The sequence below is a fragment of the Schistocerca nitens genome, chromosome 1 (assembly GCF_023898315.1).
Source record: "Schistocerca nitens isolate TAMUIC-IGC-003100 chromosome 1, iqSchNite1.1, whole genome shotgun sequence".
NCBI classification, from domain to species: domain Eukaryota; kingdom Metazoa; phylum Arthropoda; class Insecta; order Orthoptera; family Acrididae; genus Schistocerca; species Schistocerca nitens.
In genome coordinates, this window is record NC_064614.1 from 1,148,754,697 (window position 1) to 1,148,776,466 (window position 21,770).

At 38.5% G+C, this 21,770-nt stretch overlaps 1 protein-coding gene across 1 annotated transcript in view; it reads left to right on the forward strand.

Moving 5' to 3' along the window:
- The window catches only part of LOC126199758 (calcium-activated potassium channel slowpoke), an 872,527-nt gene that overhangs the window by 236,709 nt on the left and 614,048 nt on the right, over positions 1-21,770 (forward strand). The window contains exon 8 of the mRNA XM_049936649.1: positions 857-962. Coding sequence (XP_049792606.1) covers positions 857-962 — 106 coding nt within the window. The remainder of the gene's footprint in view (positions 1-856; positions 963-21,770) is intronic.

Here is a 21,770-nt window from a genome sequence, read left to right on the forward strand (position 1 = left end):
AGATCTAGAGAGAGTGAAGGTAAACTCATTGCTGGCCTGGCTCTGGAATGCTGCGGTGCATCACATAGTCTCGCCCCATCTCGCTTGTATTTCTTTAATACCTATAAGCAGCACTTTTATTCAGACTGAAATCTTTTCATTGTTGCATCTGAACTACAACTGATCTTAGAAAATGTGCATGTTTTCTAATAGCAGGAATGTAAGACATTAGCTGTAGTATAATAGCCAGTAGAGTTAGTCATGTAGTCTGACTGCTAAGTTACATTATATGCATTAATGTAATCTATATCACATGATTTATATTAACTAGCGTTACTTATAAGATAGTTTTCTGCTGCTAGTGTTCAATTTGTGTATGAAATATGTGGCACTATTGCCTTCAAATATTTGTTTTGAAATCTAGATGAAAATTTATATCTTATGGATTTTTCTTCTCTTTGAATAGCCTGTAATTCATTTGTGTACCTCAGGGAACATTTCTGTTCACTGAAATTGGTTTTTCAGCATCTAAATGCTGCTGTGTAACCATTCAGGTGCAGCCATAAAAAGATTTCAGTTTGCTTTGTATTTTGCATGCATATAAGGAATACAAGGTCATCAGATTTGTATGATCATGACTGAAATAACAATTTGTTTGACTGAAGACAATTGTATATCCAAAATATTATGAGCAGTGTGATGACTCTGTATTTCGTGCATTTGTTTGCAGCATAATGTTAGCTGTTATGACCTGTTTAATTTTTTGTACTCTAGATTTTAGCATTGTAGGTTTTTATTAATAATTTATTTTGTTGTTCTTCATTATTTATCTGGTCCGGTGATTCTTTTTTCGTGCGGGCGGTGTTGGAATGAGCAGAAAACCACCAGACCTTGAGTTGGAAGGCCTGTTCAAGAGGCATTTCACTACTGTTGAATTCTTCCAAGGTTCAATAATGAATCCAATTGATCTTCAACGGGTTAAGGTGAGACAAGACTGGCGGAGCAGTGCAAATAAAAATATTTTCATCCCCTGGAATTTTAGTAATTGTTACCAATACCAAGAACAGCCCTATTACATAATGCATGTAACACAGATATGTTCCTACTTTAAGCATAATTGAATAATGTTTAATAATTGTAAACAGTGTAATAAATTTGTAGGCAGCTATTAAGATATGAAATCAAATAATGAATCAGTTGAAACCTGATGTTAGTCAGTGAACTAAAAAAAGCAACGAAACCAATTTTACTAGACTTGACCTTGGACCCTTTTGCTGCAGGAGTCAGAGGAAAGGTTATTAGATGGACAGACAGACATGTATAATATGGCTTTATTTCTTTTAGGTATTGTTTTATTTGATTTACTCTTTTCTGTTAATCGGTACACCATGGGAAAAAATGTAACTATTTGAAGGATATTTCCAATTATGCTGTTTCTCACAAGTTTGATGAGTGATTATCTCTGCTCTACATGTAGCTTCACACAGTTTTCCCTCCATATTTATAGGTTAGCCCCCACTTGTGTATATTTTCGGTACTCAGTGGCACACAAAGGTTATTAAATATCATAAAATAACAGCATTTCATTAGCTGCTAGGAGTTGAAAATTTTCAAAAGAATGAAAGTTTTACTAAAGAGTGTCTGTCTTACAGATCAAGTGGATAAAGTGTATCTTATTCTTTTTAATTTCTTGATCTTTTTGAGGGGATAATGGATGATGGATACACAGGCAACATATGTGGTCATTAATACCCCCATATGGTGAGCAGAAGCAGAATGTTGTATACACAGATCAACTGTCATTCAGAATATTTGCAGCAGTGTTTCATCACATGTGTGGAACAGGGTCATAACAGCCTAATGGTATGGATAATGGTTGAGCCTGCTGTGTACTACCCACCTGCCATGGGAGAGAACATTCATTACAATTGTCAACAATGATCCAGTTATACATACCTAACAAATGGATCATAAAATGCACGTCACAAGTACTTGAGGCATATTTTACATGACTGTACGTTGTATCTGCAATATTTGCAAAAGAAGTGGAAACTGAGTGAGGCTGATTTTCATTTGCTGGTAGAAATATGTCTTTCCCATGACTAGTATCATCCTGGCATTAGTCATCCATTTGGTTCATCAGCAAGGCTACATTTCAATAGATGAAATCATAAACCTACTAAATTCATGTGTGTGAGTAGCTAATAATCCCTTTGATGTGATTGTTGCTAATTATCTGTACAAACTTGAACTAATTCTGTTGTATAGTATTATCCATGATCAGTTGAATGGACCAGCTTACTTGGCATTTTGAGAGATATACTGTCTGTACAGGGGAACTGTCTTTAGGAGCTGACCTCTTCATGCATCTTCTGAATAACGGGTCCCCAGGACAATTCAATTTGTGTGTACCTCAGTTTTTGCACAAGACTTTCCCAAGACGATGGATCAGGTTTGGAGGTCCTGTGCATTGGCATGCACAGCCTCCTGACTTCACTGAGTCTCTTTGTGGTGTTAATGCACACAACAACTTGGAACAATATCTCCATAACACATGTGCAGCTGTTTAACTGAGCTGAGGCATTTTCAAGCATGCTTTGTTGCTCAATACAGTAACTTTGACCATCTCCTGTAATGTGATGATAGTATTCTAGTAACACTGTGACACACAACTCAGTACTACCTATGCCCATAGAAACATTTTGTCTTGTTTTGATATTAGGGAACATCTTCCAACATTATTACAAATGTTTAGGCACACCCAATGTATTAATGACTTTGTAATAGGGTAAATTGCATGTCTGTAGATTCAAGGTCATCCATTACATAAAGTCCTTCCTCCATTCAATGCGTACTTAGTATTTTCTGACTATTATCCATATAGCTGCATACTCTGCACTATTTAGCACATATATGGTTTGCACAATTTGTCATGTAAATGTTATTTTTTCCTTGTACTAATGATTTTCAAAAACTGTATCCTGCCTTTCTAAGAAGTCCAGTATAAAGAATCTGGACCATCACCAATAATAGCATGTATTCTTAAACAACTTCATGAAATGGATCCCAGCATGTGTTAGAGTCTAGTCTGTAATATTGGCATTTTTCATAATGTCTGTAATTTAAAATTTCATAATTCTATTTTGTTTTCTTTGATTTTTGGTTGTATTTGATATGTTGATACTTAAGTACTGCATGAAGTAATGGTTGTGCTCCTCACAACACATAAATTTTAAAAAAAGATTTCAAACTTTTTCATTATTATTTAAAGGTCACAATAGCATTACTGGTGCTTAATGTCAGTCTAGTGAACACACTACTTGTATTTATTGTTGTAATGATGTGTTTAAAATTCCATGCACAGTATTACACCTTAATTACTGTAGGTTCAAACATATCACTTTCTGTTGTCCAAGACAGCTGTAACTGATTTGATCAACTATTTTTACAACTTCAGCTTGTATTATATGGCCAATGCTTATTAAGATAATTTCTTGGCTGTCTTTTTGCCATTGTGTTAAGAACACAATATCTTCTTGAAAATGTGTTATTGTATCATAGTTCTGAAACCTTTCATTTTTTCCTTATATGCAGCAGTTGTTGTAGAAAACATATAGGGTTGTATGGATGCTCACTAACCGAGGCAGTGCTATTTCCAATATATTACTCTTATTGCAAGCTCTTCAGCATTCACAAAATTAACTTCAGGCTCTGCTATTGTTTAATTATGAGAATTAGTGCATGCATAAACCAGTGGGAAAGCTCCTATCAGAACACAAAACATACAAATGTGTTCCTGTTTATTTAAGAGACTGACTGAAAAGCACAGTACCAGCTGTCTCATTCTATCTTTCTTTACAAATTTTCCCAAATATCTTGGCATGTGAACATATGCTTTTGTTGACATGCAAATCAACTCAAGCTTCCCTAACAGTAACTCACTCATGCCCACTAGTCTATCCCTGTAAGTTGCTAAAATCTAGCCACTTCTAATAATCCTTTCACACTCATTCATTCAGTGCAACTCATTGTCGTTACCTCTGTGTGTCTCACTGTCATTGTCTCTTGTGTCGCAGTCCCCTTCATTCTGTCCTGCCACTACAGTCCACTCTCACTGTCATTGTCTCCCTCTCCTACTACCTCTGCCTCATCTCACTGTCATTATCTCTCTCTTCCTTCTCATTGTTGTACACTCTGTCTCTCGTTGTTACTGGCTCTCACCCATTTTCTCTTTCTCTTTGTTCCTCCCCCTCCTTCCCTTTCCATTGGCACTGTCTTCTTCTCTTTACTCCTTCCCCATGGCACTGTCTCCTTCACTCTTTTTCCCAGGACTGTTCTTTCACTGACTGTTTCACTGTCAGTGTGTCCCTCTCTTTCTCTCACAATGCTATTGTCTCCTTTGCTCTTTCTATAACACAACCACTGTCTACTATCTTCCAGTATTTATTACTTTTCTGACTTGTTGCCACTGTCACGGTCTTCTTCTCTCTAAGTATAAGAAAGCGCTAACATATTAGCAAGCCAAAATTTTTGAAGGTGCTGAGGAAGGTAGAATGAGACTGCTGGTACCCCACTTTTTGTCAGAGTCTTTTAAATAAACAGGAACATAATAACATTTTTGTGTTCAAACAGCAGCATTTTACTACTGGTTCCCTTCTTTTCCCTGCTGCAACAGGGCATGTAACGCATATGAAAATAAATGTATTGGTCAGTAAAATTTTCAAGGTTGTTAAAGATTAGAATCTTTGGAGTATATCCTGAAAATCTCGATCATTTCCTGTGTACAGCTGTCTTGGAATCCTTGGTTGGGTTTTGCTTCAATGGTGACAGTGAAAATATAGTAAAAACCATTTTTATGGGGTTTTCTGAGAAACCACCTATGAACTATTGGTGCCTCCTTAAGTCACATTAAGCCTACCATCGACCATATGAAACTGAAAAAGAACCAACTGATTTTCTCCATTTTCCTAAGCAGTAGGAAGTGTGTAATATTCATATTTTGACCCTCTAGTGTAGGGAACTGACACTAAGATGATCTTTCTGCTGGGTGTACAAGTGGTCACTAGCCCAGAGCTATCCAAAACACTTCACTCTACCTTTTTAATGCCAATATAACCTGAGGTTTGAGTGCAAGAAAATTTCATTTTTATAAATTTTTATGCATAGTGACTAATGGGAAACTTGACAGTAAAGTCTAGGAGCTAGCAAATGGGAACTCAGTATTAAGAGATTATTAAAATGTATAGTGTAGTTTTGGAGGTTAGGGGATTTAATAATTGTGAAAATCCCCACAGTCTATAAAAAGTTTAAAAAAGTCATAGTCTTTTCTCTGTTGAATCCAGTTTTTTTGTACCATCTGAGTATATTCTGCTCCTTCTCACTTTCATTCTCTCTATGACAACATATCAACACTTTTCCTTTTATTCTTTCTTTCGCTTCCTCTTTCTTTCAACCATCAACCTGTAAAAATGCTTTCCATCTGTTACCTTTCACATATTTACATCATTACCCATCCTGATTGTGAAAAAGTCAAATCTTAATCACATTCTTCTACTATCCTATATCTACTTCTACATCTGTACTCTGCAAATCACTGTGAAGTGTATGGCAGACAATACATCCCATTGTACTAGCTTTTGGGTATTAGAGTTTCTTCCCATTTTGTTCACGTATGGAGTGCCGGAAGAATGATTATTTGAATACCCCTGTTGAAGTAATTATTCTAATCTTATCCTAACGATCCCTATGTGAATGATACTTGGGCAGTTGTGATATATTCCTAAAGTCCTCATTTAAAGCTAGTTCTTGAAACTTTATTAATAGACTTTCTTGGGATAATTTATGTCTGTCTTCAAGAGTCTTCCAGTTCTGTTCCTTCAGTGTTTCTGTGACACTCTCCCATGGGTAAACAGACTTGTGACCATTTGTGCTGCCCTTCTCTGTGTACATTCAGTATCCTCTGTTAGTCCTGTTTGGTATGGATCCCATACACAGAAGTATTCTAGAACAGGTCACACAAGCGATTTACTCCTTTACGGACTAATTACATTTCCCCAGTATTCACCCAATACACAGAGATCTACCATCTGCTTTACCAAAAGCTGAGCCTTTGTGAGCACTCCATTTCATATCCCTACAAAGTGTGACACCCATGTATTTGTATGAGCTGGCCACCTTTGTGAGCACTCAATTTCATATCCCTACAAAGTGTTACACCCAAGTATTTGTATGAGCTGGCCAATTCCAATAGTGACTCATTGATATTATAGTCAATTGTTTTTTTGTTTTGTGAAGTGCACAATTTTACATTTCTGAACATTTAAAACATGTTGCCAGTCTTTGCACCATTTTTAAATCTTATCAAGGTCTGACTGAATATGAGGAGGTACTAAAAAAAATGAAATAACATTCCTGTGGATGGAGTTTGTGTAGTACCCAATTCTGCCGCTAGGTGTCTACAGCAACTCAATGCCATTTCAGTGTCACCTGTGTTGTTGACCTGGATTGTTCTGTTCATCTGTTGTGATTGTTTTTGCTAACACTGTTTTGTTCTTGTTACGTGGAGTTTATCCGTAGTGGGTATAATGAACTTGGTGACTGTTCCTTTATAGGGGGTAGAAAAATTTCCGCTACCAGTCACAATAAAAGATTATTTATGCTTCACAAGACTAGTTTTGGGCTTTCGCCCATTATCAGGTTTTTATACATTCATGTTCATGTTTATATTGTTGTATTGTTGGAGGTCACTATTTGAATCCAAAGAAAATTATTCGCTGGTGACTAAACAGATACAAATGGGACAATTGTAAGTGGCAAGGCAGCATTTGTCAAAAACTTAAAAAGATGATGTATCCTTTTTATAACTATGTTGTGGTGATAATTTAATGTATTTACTTTATGTAAGTAGAGATACATTTTTGACAAATGATGCTGCCTTGCTACTTACAATTGTTCCACTTGTATCCGTTTAGTCACCAGCAAATAATTGTCTTTGTATTCAAACAGTGATCTCCGGCAATATAAACATCTACATAAATGTATAAATACCTGATGATGGGCACAAGCCCAAAACCGGTTGTTTGATGAATAAATAATCTTTTATTGTGACTGGTAGTAGAAATTTTTCTACACCCTGTTCTCGTTACATTTTTTATGACAGCAAGTTTAAGTGAACAATGTGCAGCTGTGAAATTTTGTTCTCTACACAGTAAAAATGCTGCTGAAACTGTTTTAATGTTGAAAACTGCTTAACAAGATGACACTATGAGAAAAACTCTAGTGTACGAATGGTTTGCTCAATTTAACAATGGCGAAATCTCAACTGATACAAACCTCAACCTGGACATCCATCAACTGCTCAAATCGATGGAAATATTGGAAAAATTTGAGAGCTTGTGCTGACAGACTGTCGACAGACAATTGATCAACTCTCAGGAACTATAGGTTACCTTGGAACTTGGTTCAGTGAATTTTAATGGAAGATTTGGGAATGAAAAGGGTTGCTGCCTGGTTTGTTCATTGGATCTTGTCCACAGCTCATGGTCTAGTGGCTAGCGTCCTACCTCTGGATCATGGGGTCCCGCATTCAATTCCCGGCTGGGTTGGGGATTTTCTCTTCCCGGGGACTGGGTGTTTATGTTGTCCTCATCATTTCATCATCATCATCATTATTTGTAACAGTAGCTTGATTGGACTGTGTAAACAATTGGACTGTGTAAAAATTAGGAGTTTGTATGGGCACTGATGACCATGCAGTTGAGCGCTCCACAAACCGAACATCATCATCCTTGGGTTTTGAGTCAAAGTCAAAAGGAATATAGAGTTGAAATATGTTGTACTTTGAAACAACAGCTTGAAACTGATCCATACTTTCTGTCAAAGGTCATTACTGATGACAAGTCAGAAACAAAGCAACAGTCAAACCAATGGAAGACGTCATCATCATCGTGATGTCCAAAAAAATGTCATCGACTCAAATCTAACATCAAAACAATGCTGATTTCCTTTTTTGATGCCAGTTCATAGTTCGTTCAGAGTTGTTCCCCCAGGCCAAACCGTCAATCAGTCCTTTTATTTGGTAGTTTTAAGATGATTGCGCAACATTGTTTGTAAAGAAAGACTTGATTTGTGGCAGACAGGAGACTGGTTCATCCATCACAACAATGCACCTGCACATGCAACAATCTCTCATAGATAGTTTTTGGCTGAAAAGGGCACGTTCTGCTGCTCCATGCACCTGATTCATCTGATGTGGCTCCTTGTGACTTTTCCTTATTCCCATGCATGAAAAGGAGCACAAATGGATGCTGATTTAACAACACTGAAGAAGTCAAGAAAAAAATGAGGGAGAAGCTGTCAGCCAATTCTGAAGATTACTACAAAAAGGATTTCAAACAGTGGGAGCACTGATGGGACAAATGCATTAGTTGTAATGAGAGTATTTTGAAGGGGATAAGCTTGTTTTGTAAACAGTTTGAAAGTATATAGGTTTCTAAAACATAAGTCGAGCTTTTTTTTCTTTTTTTTTTTTTTTTTTTTTAAATACCCTCTTATTTACATGACTTCTTTCAACAGTACTTCAATATACATAACTGCATCATCCACAAAAAGTCTGAGATTACTATTTATATATTTATATTATCTGCAAGCTCATCAATATACAACATGAGCTGCAAGAATCTCAGCACACTTCCCTGGGGCACACTTGAAATTACATCTACATACATATATACATACATTATGTGACTCTCCATCCTAGCTAACTCGCTGCATCCTCCCTGCCAAAAAGTCTTCAATTTAGTCTATGGTGCTGAGTCAAATACATTTCTCAAACCAAGAAATACTGTGCATCTACCTACCTGCCTTGATTCATAGATTTCAGTATGTCATGTGAGAAAAGTGCGAGTTGGGTTTCACATGATCAGTGTTTTCAGAATCCGTGCTGGTTAGCATTTAGGAGATCATTATATTAAAGATACCTCATTATGTTTGAGCTCAGAATATGTTCTAAGAGTCTACAACAAATCAGTGTCAAGTATAATAGTTTTGTGGATCACTTCTACTACCCTTCTTGTCGATGGTTGTGACCTGTATCTTCTTCCAAGAGCTGGGCATGGTTTTTTCGTTTGAGGCATCTACGATAGATTGTAGTTAGAAGAGGGGCCAACTCAGCCACAAATTCAGTAGGAATCTGACAGGGATGCCATAAGGCCATGGAGCTTTGTTTAATTTTAATGATTTCAGCTGTTTCTCAACATCACAGGCACTAACACTTATTTCATTCGTCTTCAGAGTATTATGAGGATTCAATTGTGGCAGTTCTCCTGAGTTTTCCTTTGTAGAGGAACATTTGAAAACAGAGTTAAGCATTTCAGCTTTTACTTTGACACCCTCACTTTCAATTCCTGGCTCATTTGCTAGGGAGTGGACACTAACATTTGTGTCACTAACAGCCTTCACATATGACCAGAATTTCTTTGGGTTTTGTGAAGTATCATTGACACTGTTCTCCTATAGTAGCCATTGAAGGCATTATGCATTACTCTCTTGACAGCGAAACACGTTTCATTCTGCATGTCTCTCTGTCTATAGTGCAATGCTTTTTTTATTTTTATTTTATTTTATTTTTTTACACACATTATGCAGTAATCTTTGTTTCTATAGAAGTTTCTTTACAGTGACCATATACCTTGGAGGTTCCCTTCCATTATGAACTGTTCTACTGGGTAAATATCTATCCAGTGCATGGTCAACTATTCTTTCAAACTTGAACCAGAGTTCCTCTACATGCTCGTGCCCCTTGCTGGAAGTTTCAAGTTCCTCATTGATATATGGCACTACTGTTTTTTTAATCTAGTTTACTCAATGTACGTACCTTTCTTCTTGTTTTAGTTGTCCTTTGTACTTCGGTAATCACTGTTGCAGCAACCGCGTCATGGTCACTAATACCCATTTCAATGTGGACACCCTGAAAGAAATTAGGTCTACATGTTGCCATTAGATCCAATATATTTCCATCATGAATGGAGTTCATAACTATCTGTTCTACGTAGTTTTCAGAGAAGACATTTACTAATTTTTCACAGGATCTCCTATTAATGCCCGCCACTAGCAAAACTGTAATTTTCCCAGTTGGCTCTTGGATGATTAAAGTCTCCACCAATGATTACAGTATGATTGGAAGACTTTTATACAAGTAAACTGAGGTTTTACCTAAAGTTTTTGCTCACATCAGGAGGTGAGTCTGGTGGGTGATAGAATAATCCAATTATCATCTTATGCCCACCCCTGATACTGAGTCTTGCCCAAATAATCTCACATGCAGCTTTAATTTCTGTAAGGTGCATTTGAGTTTCTTGTCTACTGTGACAAATACATGACCTCCATTTCCCATTTGCCTATCCTTTCAATATATACTTAAATTTTTCTCAAAAATCTCAGTGGTATCAGTTTCAGATTTCAACCACTTTTCTATACCTAGTATTATGTGAGCTTCACTGGTCTTCAGGAGCACTTTGAACTATACCACTTCGTTGCAAATGCTTCGGCAGTTAACCATTAGGATTTTAATACTCACACCTGTGGGATGCATTTCTTTCCATCTTACACAGGTACTTCTGAGTTTCCTACAGCTGTCATTATATGGATTGGATATTTGGATTGGATGGAGAGTTGCCTAATCTTAAATATTCCTTGTGGGCAACCCACACACAATCAGATACCTGAGTAGCAGCCTGTAATATGTAGTGCTCACCTGACCCATTAGGATCCTACAGTTCTCAACCATGTGGCAGTAGTCCAGGAAGTCGTGGGGTTACAGAACCTTCGAAGTCTCTGGTTTGGTCCCTCCACCTGACTGAGAACCAAAGGGTCATGATCAGTTCTGGGGACAATGTTAAAAACTGTGAGCTTTGTTGGATCTCCAAGAACAAGGCTGGTCTTCTCAACCTCCTCTGCCAGTCATTGGAATGACCCAAGCATGACCTTGGAGCACAGATTACAGGCATCATTTGTTCCAATGTGTGTCATAATCTGCAGTTGCTTGCACCCTGTTCCCTCAGTGGCTGTTGGAATAGCCTCTACAACATGTCGAATGAGGCCCCAAATCACACTCACTGAGTGCACCTGGTGTCCTTTCCTGTCCCTTAAGGGGTACCATCTTTCGCCATATGTTTGAACTGCTGATGATTAATAGACCCCTACCATTTTGCAATTGCCTCCTCTTGACACTGCACAAAACAGGTTTCTCCAAAAAAGGTGAAGTGAATCCCACTGGCTCAGTTTCACTAAAAGACAGTACCACCTAAAACTTGTTGGTTAGGAGGGTCAGTACAATGCCCTGAGGCATCCCTGGTACTCTTCCACCTTGTACAGAATACCTTGATGTACCATTGACATGCTACTCACAGTCAAGTGGACAAGTAATAACAGATCCTATATTTTCTGCAGAGAAGACAGGGTCCACAGGAGAGGATAGTACTTGAGGCACCTCTGGTACCAGTACCACAGGTACACAACTCTTGGGAGCTCTTCCAACAAACCGATTTGCACCAGTTGCCAATCATTTGTGAGTAATCAGGACAATTTCTAGCTGCTTGTGAACATCAACCAACTCATCCTCCTGTTCGAAAACAGAATTCATGGAGTTATTATGAGCACTCTGTCAGTTGACCATCTTCAGACAAATTTAAGGCCTAATTTCCATTCAGGATATCATTTGTTATTAACTTGATGCCCACTTTGCTTCTGCCTCAAATTTATCTGATGATCTACTGCTTAAAAGCACTCACAGAAGTAAATAAATGCCATTGAGACTATTTTCTACAGTCAGTATGTGGCAGCTGCTGCAATGCTACAGAAACTATGTCAAAAATTATTGCACATCGTGTTGTTGTCCAAATTACTTACTAAAAATGGAATCACTGTACTGCAAAAGTTCATATAATTTCTTTGTCACTTGTTATTTGACAACAATAAATGTCAGTAAAATCTTTACTCTGGAATAATCTGATTTCCTGTTGGTCACATACAGATCGTTTCTATTGTGGATTGGTGGCTGAAACAGCTAAAAAATGCAACAATTCTTAAAGATCTCTTCACATACTTGACCAACTGATAAAAACTCTCATGACTCCAGCTGGGGAGCAGTATTAAAATACTGTGGCCTTTCAGAGATTGTCATACCCATTATTATATCGTGAAAAAAGTGATAAGTATGAAATTGTGCACAATGTTGTGGTACTTCCATAGTGCCATCTGGTCCAAAACCCAGAGAGCTTTTCATCAATGATAGATGCAAGGAAAGTATATGTTCACATAGCTTTGTACAAGTTCTCATCTTTGTACGTGTTTAAGTCTTCAACTTCATTATGTAAATTAGCAACTCTGTTCTGTCAAGACTGTAATATTTTTGATGTTTTATGAACTGAAGGGAGGAGGGGGAGATCAGTTAACTCCAATATTTGAAACAGGGTTCATGCACTGACCTTTGACTTTCTGTGTTTATCAGCAATGTTATTTCATCTGTTCTATATTCTAGATCAGATATTCTTATCACTGCAGCCATTACATATTATCCATGCCTTCCATTCTCCTACTCTTAATTACATTACAATCAGAAATTTCTTATTCAGAAAATGCCAGATTTAAGGTAATGAACTTTACGTTATTGTGCTACCAGTCATGTTTCCTCCTTGGATCACTGATGATTTGGTAATCAACTGATCAGTTGTAATAATTTTGATGAGTTACGGAGTAAATGTTGCGAGATTTTAAGCTACAGCACTTGGCTCTTCGAAACAATTGCTACTCACCAAGCCAGCAAAGAGGAGGACATGTTGTAGAAATACCCTCACACTAGGGTAGAATTCCTTATCTCAGATCTGTGGCTACTAGAAAAGTACTGTATCTAGAAAAAGAAACTTTTGACTATCATGCTAAAATTCTATGGGGGATAGCCTGATTTCAAAGCAGCCTGTATTAAATTGAAGATGTTTAACTTTTTAGACTTGAGGACAGATTCCACTGGCTTGTGCATGTGCCAGATGGTCCCCACATATCCTAATTTTTTGCTGATTTCTGACCAGATGTGTAGACATAGTAATCAGCAGCAATGTGCACAATGAAGTAATATTAGATACAATCAAAGATCTCATATCAAACTATGACTCAATGCTAGACAGGTTCCATAGAATAAAACACCTCCACAGAACAAATTCAAAAGATTACAGTTGAATTGGGAGTATAACTATCAGTGGACCTGCTACCTAAGGAGAGCTGGACACCACAGCTAACAACCTAACCCAAAAGATATAAGCCGCCACAACACACACAAATATAATGATAGTGCAAGGAAGAAGTTACAGCATAGAATTACCTCCCCCAACTCCCAATCCACCACCCTTCACTCCTTTGTGAGCCATGATGACGCCAATTGACAGGTACCAGATTGCCTGATCTGGCCTTATAACATTAGGCTACTTGGCCTTGCTTTGTTGGTACAGCAAACTGCAGAAAGCAAGGGGGAAAGTACAGCTGTTACTTTCCTGAGGAGATTCATCTGTAGGTATGGTCTAATGATGATCTTGGGTAAAATATTCTTTGTGGGAGGGGGGAAATATGCTCCCAACAGATCATCAAATGGCCCTACATGTATTCCAATTTACTGGCTGTCCTACAAATTAGATGTCCATAGGGGCTTCCTAACCAGTTTCTCTTGTAGGGTAGGTTCTTGGGTCTGACCATCCAACAGCCGACCCATGTAGTGCTGTCTGGGTAGCATCCCGGCTGACTATCATCTGCTGTCTGTGCATGCAAAAATACAACTCATTTTAAAGTACATAATGTGGCAGATAGCAAGGTGTGCTGAGAAAGTTTCTACAAAGGGATCTTGTGTTTCTTTCATTACTATTATTTATTATGACTGTTTATGGATAGTGATAAAGTTTACTTAAACATCATTTGTTTTATTTTTTGTTTGTTTTACAGTACCTTGATGTACTTCTTCAGACAAATATAAATCATGTTTTAGGTTTCAGGCATAATTTTTGATAATAATTGTGGAGATATAACAGAAAATGAGGAGATTGAAACAGTGTATGACTGTGATCAAAGAAATTAGGTGGATGGTTAAGAAAGACGAGAATGTGATTGTAATAGGAGACTGGAATTCGATAGTAGAAAAAGGAAGAAAAGAAAATTAGTATGAGAACATGCACTAGAGGAAAGAAATGAAAGGATAAACTAAGTGGTAGAATGTAACACAAAGCTAAATTCAAACAGTGCTAAAACTTCATTTCACAGTCATCAAAAGAGTTATATATTTAAAATACACACAGAGACACCAGAAGACATCAGGCAAATTTTATGTATTGGTAAGACAGAGGTATCAAAACCAGATTTCAAACTAAAAAACATTTTACTGTGGCAGATGTAGATTCTGACCTTAATTAATTGGTTATGCGCTGCAGATTAAAAGTGCAGAAATTTAATCAAAGTAGAAAATTAAGGGTGTGGTACCTGAGTAAATTGAAGGAGCCACTGGTTGTTGAGAATTAAAGGCAACACTTGGCAGTTACTGACTGAAACAGTGGAATGGTGTTAATTGAAGATAAATGGGTAGGTTTGAGAAATGAAGTAACAGATAATCAAAGGGGCAAAGGGATGAAGCCCAGTAACAACCCTCAGATAACTCTTGAGATAATTAATTTAATTGACAGAAGGATGAAATGTTAAAAAAAATTGTAGCAAATGAAGAATAATAATGGAATACAGAGATCATACAAATGAGATTAAGAGGAAGTTCAAAATGGCAAAGAATACATGACTAAAAGACAAATTCAAATTCTTAGAAGTATGCATGAGTCTGGGAAAGATAGGTGCCACCTATGGGAAAATTAAAATGTCCTTTAGATGAAAGGAAAGCATCAGGAGTTTAAATAGAAAGCCACAACTCAACACAGAAAGAAAAGCTGAATAGTGGATGGAATATATTGAAGGACTATGCAAATGATTGCACTTGGGAGACAGTACAGTGGACAGAAAGGAGGAGGTACTTGAAGACAATATTTTAGATACAATACTGTGGGAAAATTCGACAGAGCACTGAAAGACCTAAGTGGAAACAATGCACATGAAGTCGATGACATTTCTTCAGATTTATTGAGATCTTTGAGGGAGCTAGGCATTATAAAACTATTTCACTGTGTTCACAAAGCATATGAGAGAGGCAAAATATCCTAAGCCCTCAAGAAGGAAGTAAAAAATCCAATTCCAAAGCAAATAGGTGCAAAGAGGTATGAATATTGTGGGACTAATACCTGTTTTATAAATTATTTGCAGGAAAAATGGCAAGTCTGTTTAAGACCAACTTCAGGAATGATTAGTTTGGATTATGAAGAAATATAGGAAAGAGGGCTCTGCAGCTCACTAGCACTGCACTCAGCATGGTGAGTTACCCATGTGGAAGACAAAGGCCACCCAGTCTGGTGTGCTTGCAACCTTGCAATTGTGATAGGTATACAGTAGTTGCCTTTTGTGTCTGCAGGCTGATGTTACTTCTGATATACATCCACCAGTTGATGTAACTACACTCATATCAGTTTAGTTGTGCTTTACAGATATATTCCTGAATGGTTGTGTGTAATCAAGCCATCTTTGTGATCCATAAGATAAAAAAGCTTGCCTCAACAATGTAAATTTGGACACAGCTACAAGTTTCACATAAAAACTAATTAGCTATCAATTTCTAAAATGATGGTCAGTCTTTATTAATTTAGATTTACATCAGTGAATGTTACCACCTAAGAAAATGGAAAGCTAAAAGAAACAAAACTGCCTCACAATTATTCTCTGTAAGCGTTGCAATTACAGTGAATTGTCAGGATATCAGCAAATCGTTTTGAATCAAGTCTGCTTTGTCTGTCTGAGGTAAGGTTCCTTAAAGCACTGAAATTTCTTTTGCTAGCCACATTTGAGACTGAAACACAAAACATTCTTTTTGCTAAATTAGATAGCTTGGGAAGAGGACAACTTTTACACTTCTACTTATCAAGCAGATTTCATCATAACTACCATCCATGTAAGTTAAATAGAAGCCAACCTCATCAGCAAATTATCACTTGGCCCATGTAGCCACTCCAGAAACAGATATTAAATTTTTTGTGATTGGTGAATGTGATTGACATTCTCTAGGCCCTAAATAAGTATTTAGAGATATCACAAAAATATAGTAACATGTTACTGTGATGTTACATTTTGATTCTAGCTTACCTGGAAATTACATTGCATTACAAATTTGATGTACAGCATTTAATGTTTCATCTGTCAGCCAAAAACATGATTTTTAAAAATGGGAAAGACAGACAGAGAAATCGTACTATTCTTTGCAGTGTCTGAATTTCAACTTTCTCCTTAATGAGGAGGAAACTATGCTCTTTCAGTGCTCTTATTAAATGTCAATATCACAATTGTACAACACTGTCAAATACCAGCAACACAGAAATTGGCATATTGCAACAAAATACAGTTTTCACTGCTGGACATGCAGCATATATTAAACAAGAAAACTGTTTCTACACCAACTAAAATAAATGTACTTCCATATTGTTGGGCTCTGCATTATGATGACTTTCCAGTTTGTACACTCACAAAAAAAAAAAAAAAAACTGATATGTGGGATACTTTTTGCTTTTAAGAACATATGTTGTACCTTTAAAAGGCTCTAAAAGTGTGGTGAGTTCTTTTGCAGGGTCATTGCTGTAATTTTACAGAGATGTCATACTCCACAATTGTTTCCATGATTTTATCATACTGCCTTTATTATCCCATTGTGGGTGATGCATACTACAGAAGAGGAATGTGCCCAGATAGCCAAAAACCATAAAACTTTACTACTACACAATCAGTACACAGTAACATTAGTTTGTGGAGAGCAACTGAAACAGTTTTGACTGAAGGCAACTGAAAGATCACCATGATGTGATGAGAGTCTTTCTTTAACACAATCATAGTTCTTGAAGGTACCTCCCGAGTACACAGTCTCTCGGTTACCATAAAGAACACTGACTGGCACTGTGCTCTGTGAATATACTCAAGGACTTCAGATGTTGACCATTGAGACTGAAACTTGCACTAACTGCCAAGTTGCTGGGCAGTGTCTTATATAGACTAACAGACAGAGGAAGAGCAAAAAGTTTTCTAGTATCACATGGCTCATGGAGCGAGCTTTTGCCAGCTGTACCCAATGGATATGGCACCCTAACATACTGCAGTGGCTGTTGTAGATAGGATAAGTTGCAGGTGAGTTGCAGGTATCTTTCCAGGTCTGCAACCCATTGTGTGGCATGTTGCTGGATCTTAAAGACACCAGCCATATGCCACATTACTCTTTCCTTTGGAGGAAATAGTGCAGTGATCTCCCCTGTGCCCTGGATAACAGCTGAGGATATGGCAGTCCTCTTCCTGATGGAGGGGATCTTGGCACCATCGCATTGTGTAGACAGTGGCTGTGGGGGAGATTGGAGCTGAAGGTACAAGGGCTGTTAAATAAAGAATGATCATAATTTTTTTTAAAAACATGCCTTTACTCATCCTCATAATTTTGATGGTCCTTCTCAAAGTAGTCTCTCATGAATGCGATTCACTTGTACCAGTATTTCTGCCAATCTTCAAATACATGCTGGAAACCATTTTTTGAGAGGTCCTTCAAAATCACCTCCGCAGCCTTCACCACTGTTTCTGATGATTGATGATGCCTCCCACGAAGGCGTTTCTTCATGTTAGGGAATAGAGAAAAGTCACATGGGACTAAATGTGGACTATAGGGAGGGTGAGGGATGCAATTCACGTTGATTTTTGCAACATATTCAGCAACAACATTGGCAATATGCAGCCACACATTATCATGGTGCATTATCCGGCCTACTTCACAGAAATGAGGTCTTCTGCACCTGATATGACCTTGCAATGTTTTCAGGACATCCCTGTGTGCAGGTACAACATGCTGATAAACCATTCCACAAACATCAAAGAATGAGATGATCATAACTTTCCCAGCAGAAGCAACATTTTTTTTTTTTTTTTTTTTTTTTTTTTTTTTTTTTTGTGGAGGGGGGGGGGGATTAATGAAGGAGATGTCCACACTGAGCTCTGCTGTTTGCCCTCAGGGTCAAAATGATGTAGCCAAGTTTCATCAGCGGTGATTACCTTTGAAAGAAACTCCGGTTCTTCCTCTAACATCAACTTTAACTGTGTGCAGACCTGCACATAAATGTCATTTTGTTGAGGGATCAATGGTCTTGGAACCCATTGCGTACATACATATGTCATGTAATTTTTCTGTCATCAGCATGTGGGTGGATCACAATGATATGTTCAGTATTTCAGAAAGTGATCTTAAGGTAATTCGTTGTCCCTCTCTCCCAATGACAGCAGCAGTGTTGATGTTTTCTTCCCTAAGAGCAGTAACTGCAGCACCGGGTCCACTTTCCTTTGAAATTGGTTGTCTCCCCTCTTTAAACATTTTCAACTGCCTTTGAGCTGTGCTGTAGGGAAGAACAGACTCTCCATAGGTCTCCTGTAACATTGTATAGGCCTCAGCACAAGATTTGTTGAGACAAAAGCAGAATTTCAAAGCCACATATTGTTCCTCGCGTGTTTCCTCCATTGCAGCAGTAGGTAGTACTGAACATGTCTGACCTTGCCTGCCGCTCACAGGCGGGAAGCAGGAGTCCCAACAATGAAACTACTATGGCATGTTTGTTTCACATTAAGCTAACAGAATATCATAAGGTTAAATTTTAACATGAGAAATTATGACCATAAAAAAAAATTATAATCATTCTGTATTGAACAGCCCTCATACTGTGGCACTGATCTTTTCCAACGAGGAGATGGCAGAGCCATTCAGGAATAGTGAAACTGAGAAAAAAGACAAGAATCATGCAAGGTTTTCATTGAGAAAAGTTGCTGGACTGCTAAAGGCTGCATGACCAGGAGAGGCCAGGCTTGTGACAAAACTTCCAGGATCAGTGAACAGGAGACAAATGAAATCCAGCCGAGGGCCCAGAAAGATTGTGACTAGCACCCAGAAAGAAGCAATGTTGGTCAATGGGAAACTATTGCTCTAACCAATGCTGGCCACACGGACGTGAAGGTACCGATGGGGCTTGCCAGGTTGTAACAGCTGGAGAAGACACAAGGGGAGCTGGTTCCAGATGCAGCAATGCTAGAGGAATGTCCCCGGAGTTTTTGAATGCATCATTGCTGGTGGTAGTAGAAGCCCAGTGCATTGAGCATCTCTTGGAAGGAAGGCCAGATATGGCTGACATCTTCTGGCAGAAGGTGGAAGCAGCACTGATTGTGGCTGGTGAAGGGCAGCTGCCAGGCAGAAAGGGAGGGAGATTATGCAAGGAGTAGACTTGAAAAATGAGATGCCTGCAGCACCATTGTGAAGAAAGGCCACTGAAGGCAGTGAGATCCAATGTGGCCAGGCCTTGTGGTGAAACTTCCACAATCCAAGAACAGGAGGTCCAGGAATGTCCATGAGTCTGCAAGAGATAACCATGATGAAAGACACCTCGATGTAGTGATCACATCAGTGTGGCACTGGGTAAAAGCTGGTGTGCATGCTGTGGAGATGCTGGTTGAAGAAGAAGACGAGAACAGGAGACACGCAAGGCCAACACTGAAAGGGGAGGAGGCCTGCAAGAGGAAATTGGACTCTGAGAATCTGTGCTGAAAGTTGGCAACAGGTAGAAAAAAAGGCCGAACCAAGAGCAGCAAGTCCTGAGGGACAGGGTGAGGTCGGCAGAGTTGACAGAGGACCAAATGTTGTTTTCATCAGATCAAAAAAAGGTCAGGAGCTAAGGGCCTTGAAAGCACAAGGGCACAGCCAAAGGAGGAGAGAGTTGAATGGGCTGGTGGCATGTGGGCTGGCAGTGAGGAGAATGCCAGTGGTGGTGGGACCCAAAGAGATGGCACTGGGGCTGGAGGTAGCCAGGAGGGAAACAGCAGGAAAAACAGAATTGTGAGGAAGATGGTCCATGAATACTAGGCATTGCCAAACTCCGGATAAAGTGGAGAGGATTCCTGGGAAGGAAAAGCTTCAGTATTTGTGAGGTGCCCTCAAAAGAGCTCAGTGGTGTGCAGGAAGTACTGTGCATGATGCAGAAGCTATGCTATCTGTAGCATGTGGTAGTGTAGCCACTGAACAGCGCTGGGTCATAGGAATGATGTCATGTGTCAAACAGTGCAACAGTTGACCCTGTAACTCGCCAAGCTGCAGGCAATGGCAAGCGAGGCCAAAGACAAAAACATGAAAGAGAATCCAGTATCAACAGAAAGCTAGAGAAGTGGAGGACCTCAATGAAACAGAAGAGCTAAGGAAACTGTATGAGCACTTGACAAATGTAAGGCAAAACTGGGAGAAGAAGACAGAGAGTACGGAACATGGGAGAGCAAAACTACCTCATTGAGAACAAGATAGTTGTCATTGAGATGAGTATGGTACTGAAAAAGATTACCCTGTTGCCACATTAGTAGGCCATTGAAGGTGATACATGCTACAAGAAGAGGAAATCTTCCCAAGTAGCCAAGAACCATAGTATCTTATTACTAACAGAGACAGTACACAATGACATTTCATTCAGCATTGCAGCTGAAATAGTTTTGAAAGAAGACAATTAAAAGATCATTCTGATAACAATTCTTCAAGGCACTAGCTGAGTGCACAGTCTGTTGGTTACCATAAAGAAACATCACTGTAGACAAAGTCCGTATAGGCTCCACCAGTGAAGTCGTAGGCTCTGACTGGCAGTGTTGCCCTCTGACAAATATAGTTGTGGACTTCAGATATCAAGCATTGAGACTCTAACTCTCACTGATGGGTGAGCTGCTTTGTGGCATCGTATAACGGCCGTGTGATAGGGGAAGACCAGGAAATTGTCTAGCATCACATGGCTAGCAGAAGTGAACTAGTGCTGGATGTATCTGGCAATCAGAGCACTCACTTGTTTGGGTCTCTTTCTGATGTGTTATGATTGCGAATCATGGGTATTACATTTCATATATATCATTTATAGTAACCACATCAAAAATGAAACACACACACACACACGTTTTATACACAGTGCTAATCGAACTCTACTGGATACTTCTGCACAAGATGTGATTCAGCATCACATATACAGTTATCATAATCACATAGATCCGCTTAATTCACACAACACTGCGTGAAGCCTAATTTTTGAAGGAAGCAATTCATCATAGTAATTGGGTCCCCTTAGTTATTACTTCTTTGCCCAGAGTTATGACCTAGTGCAATGATTAGCATACAAACCTGGCATGTAGAAGGTCATAGGTTCGAAAAATGTCAAATGTAGTGAATTTTTTTTTGTTTCTAAATCAAATCAAGAGTTTATTGTTATTATTTTTTTTTATTATTCCGATTTTGGCCGTCTAGGGACCGCGTTAAACAACTATTTTTCAATGTACATTTCTCCTATTGCGCTCCTCCTCTTTTCTCTTCTGCCAATATGTCTTCATCCTCTCTCTGTGCTGCTCCCTTCAGTCTTCTGTCCACACTGTTCCTCCAGTTCTTCTCTTCTTCACTTCAAATCCTTCAAAATGTTGAATTTTGTCTCTCATTAAGTCTCTGTTGGTTATATCATCTTCTCCTATACCCATCTCCTCTAAGTCTGCTTTGATTTCTTTGAACCAGGTAATTTGGGTTCTGGGGTTCTTGTCAAAAAACATGAATATTTTCTTTGTCAGCCTTTCATCATTCATTCTTT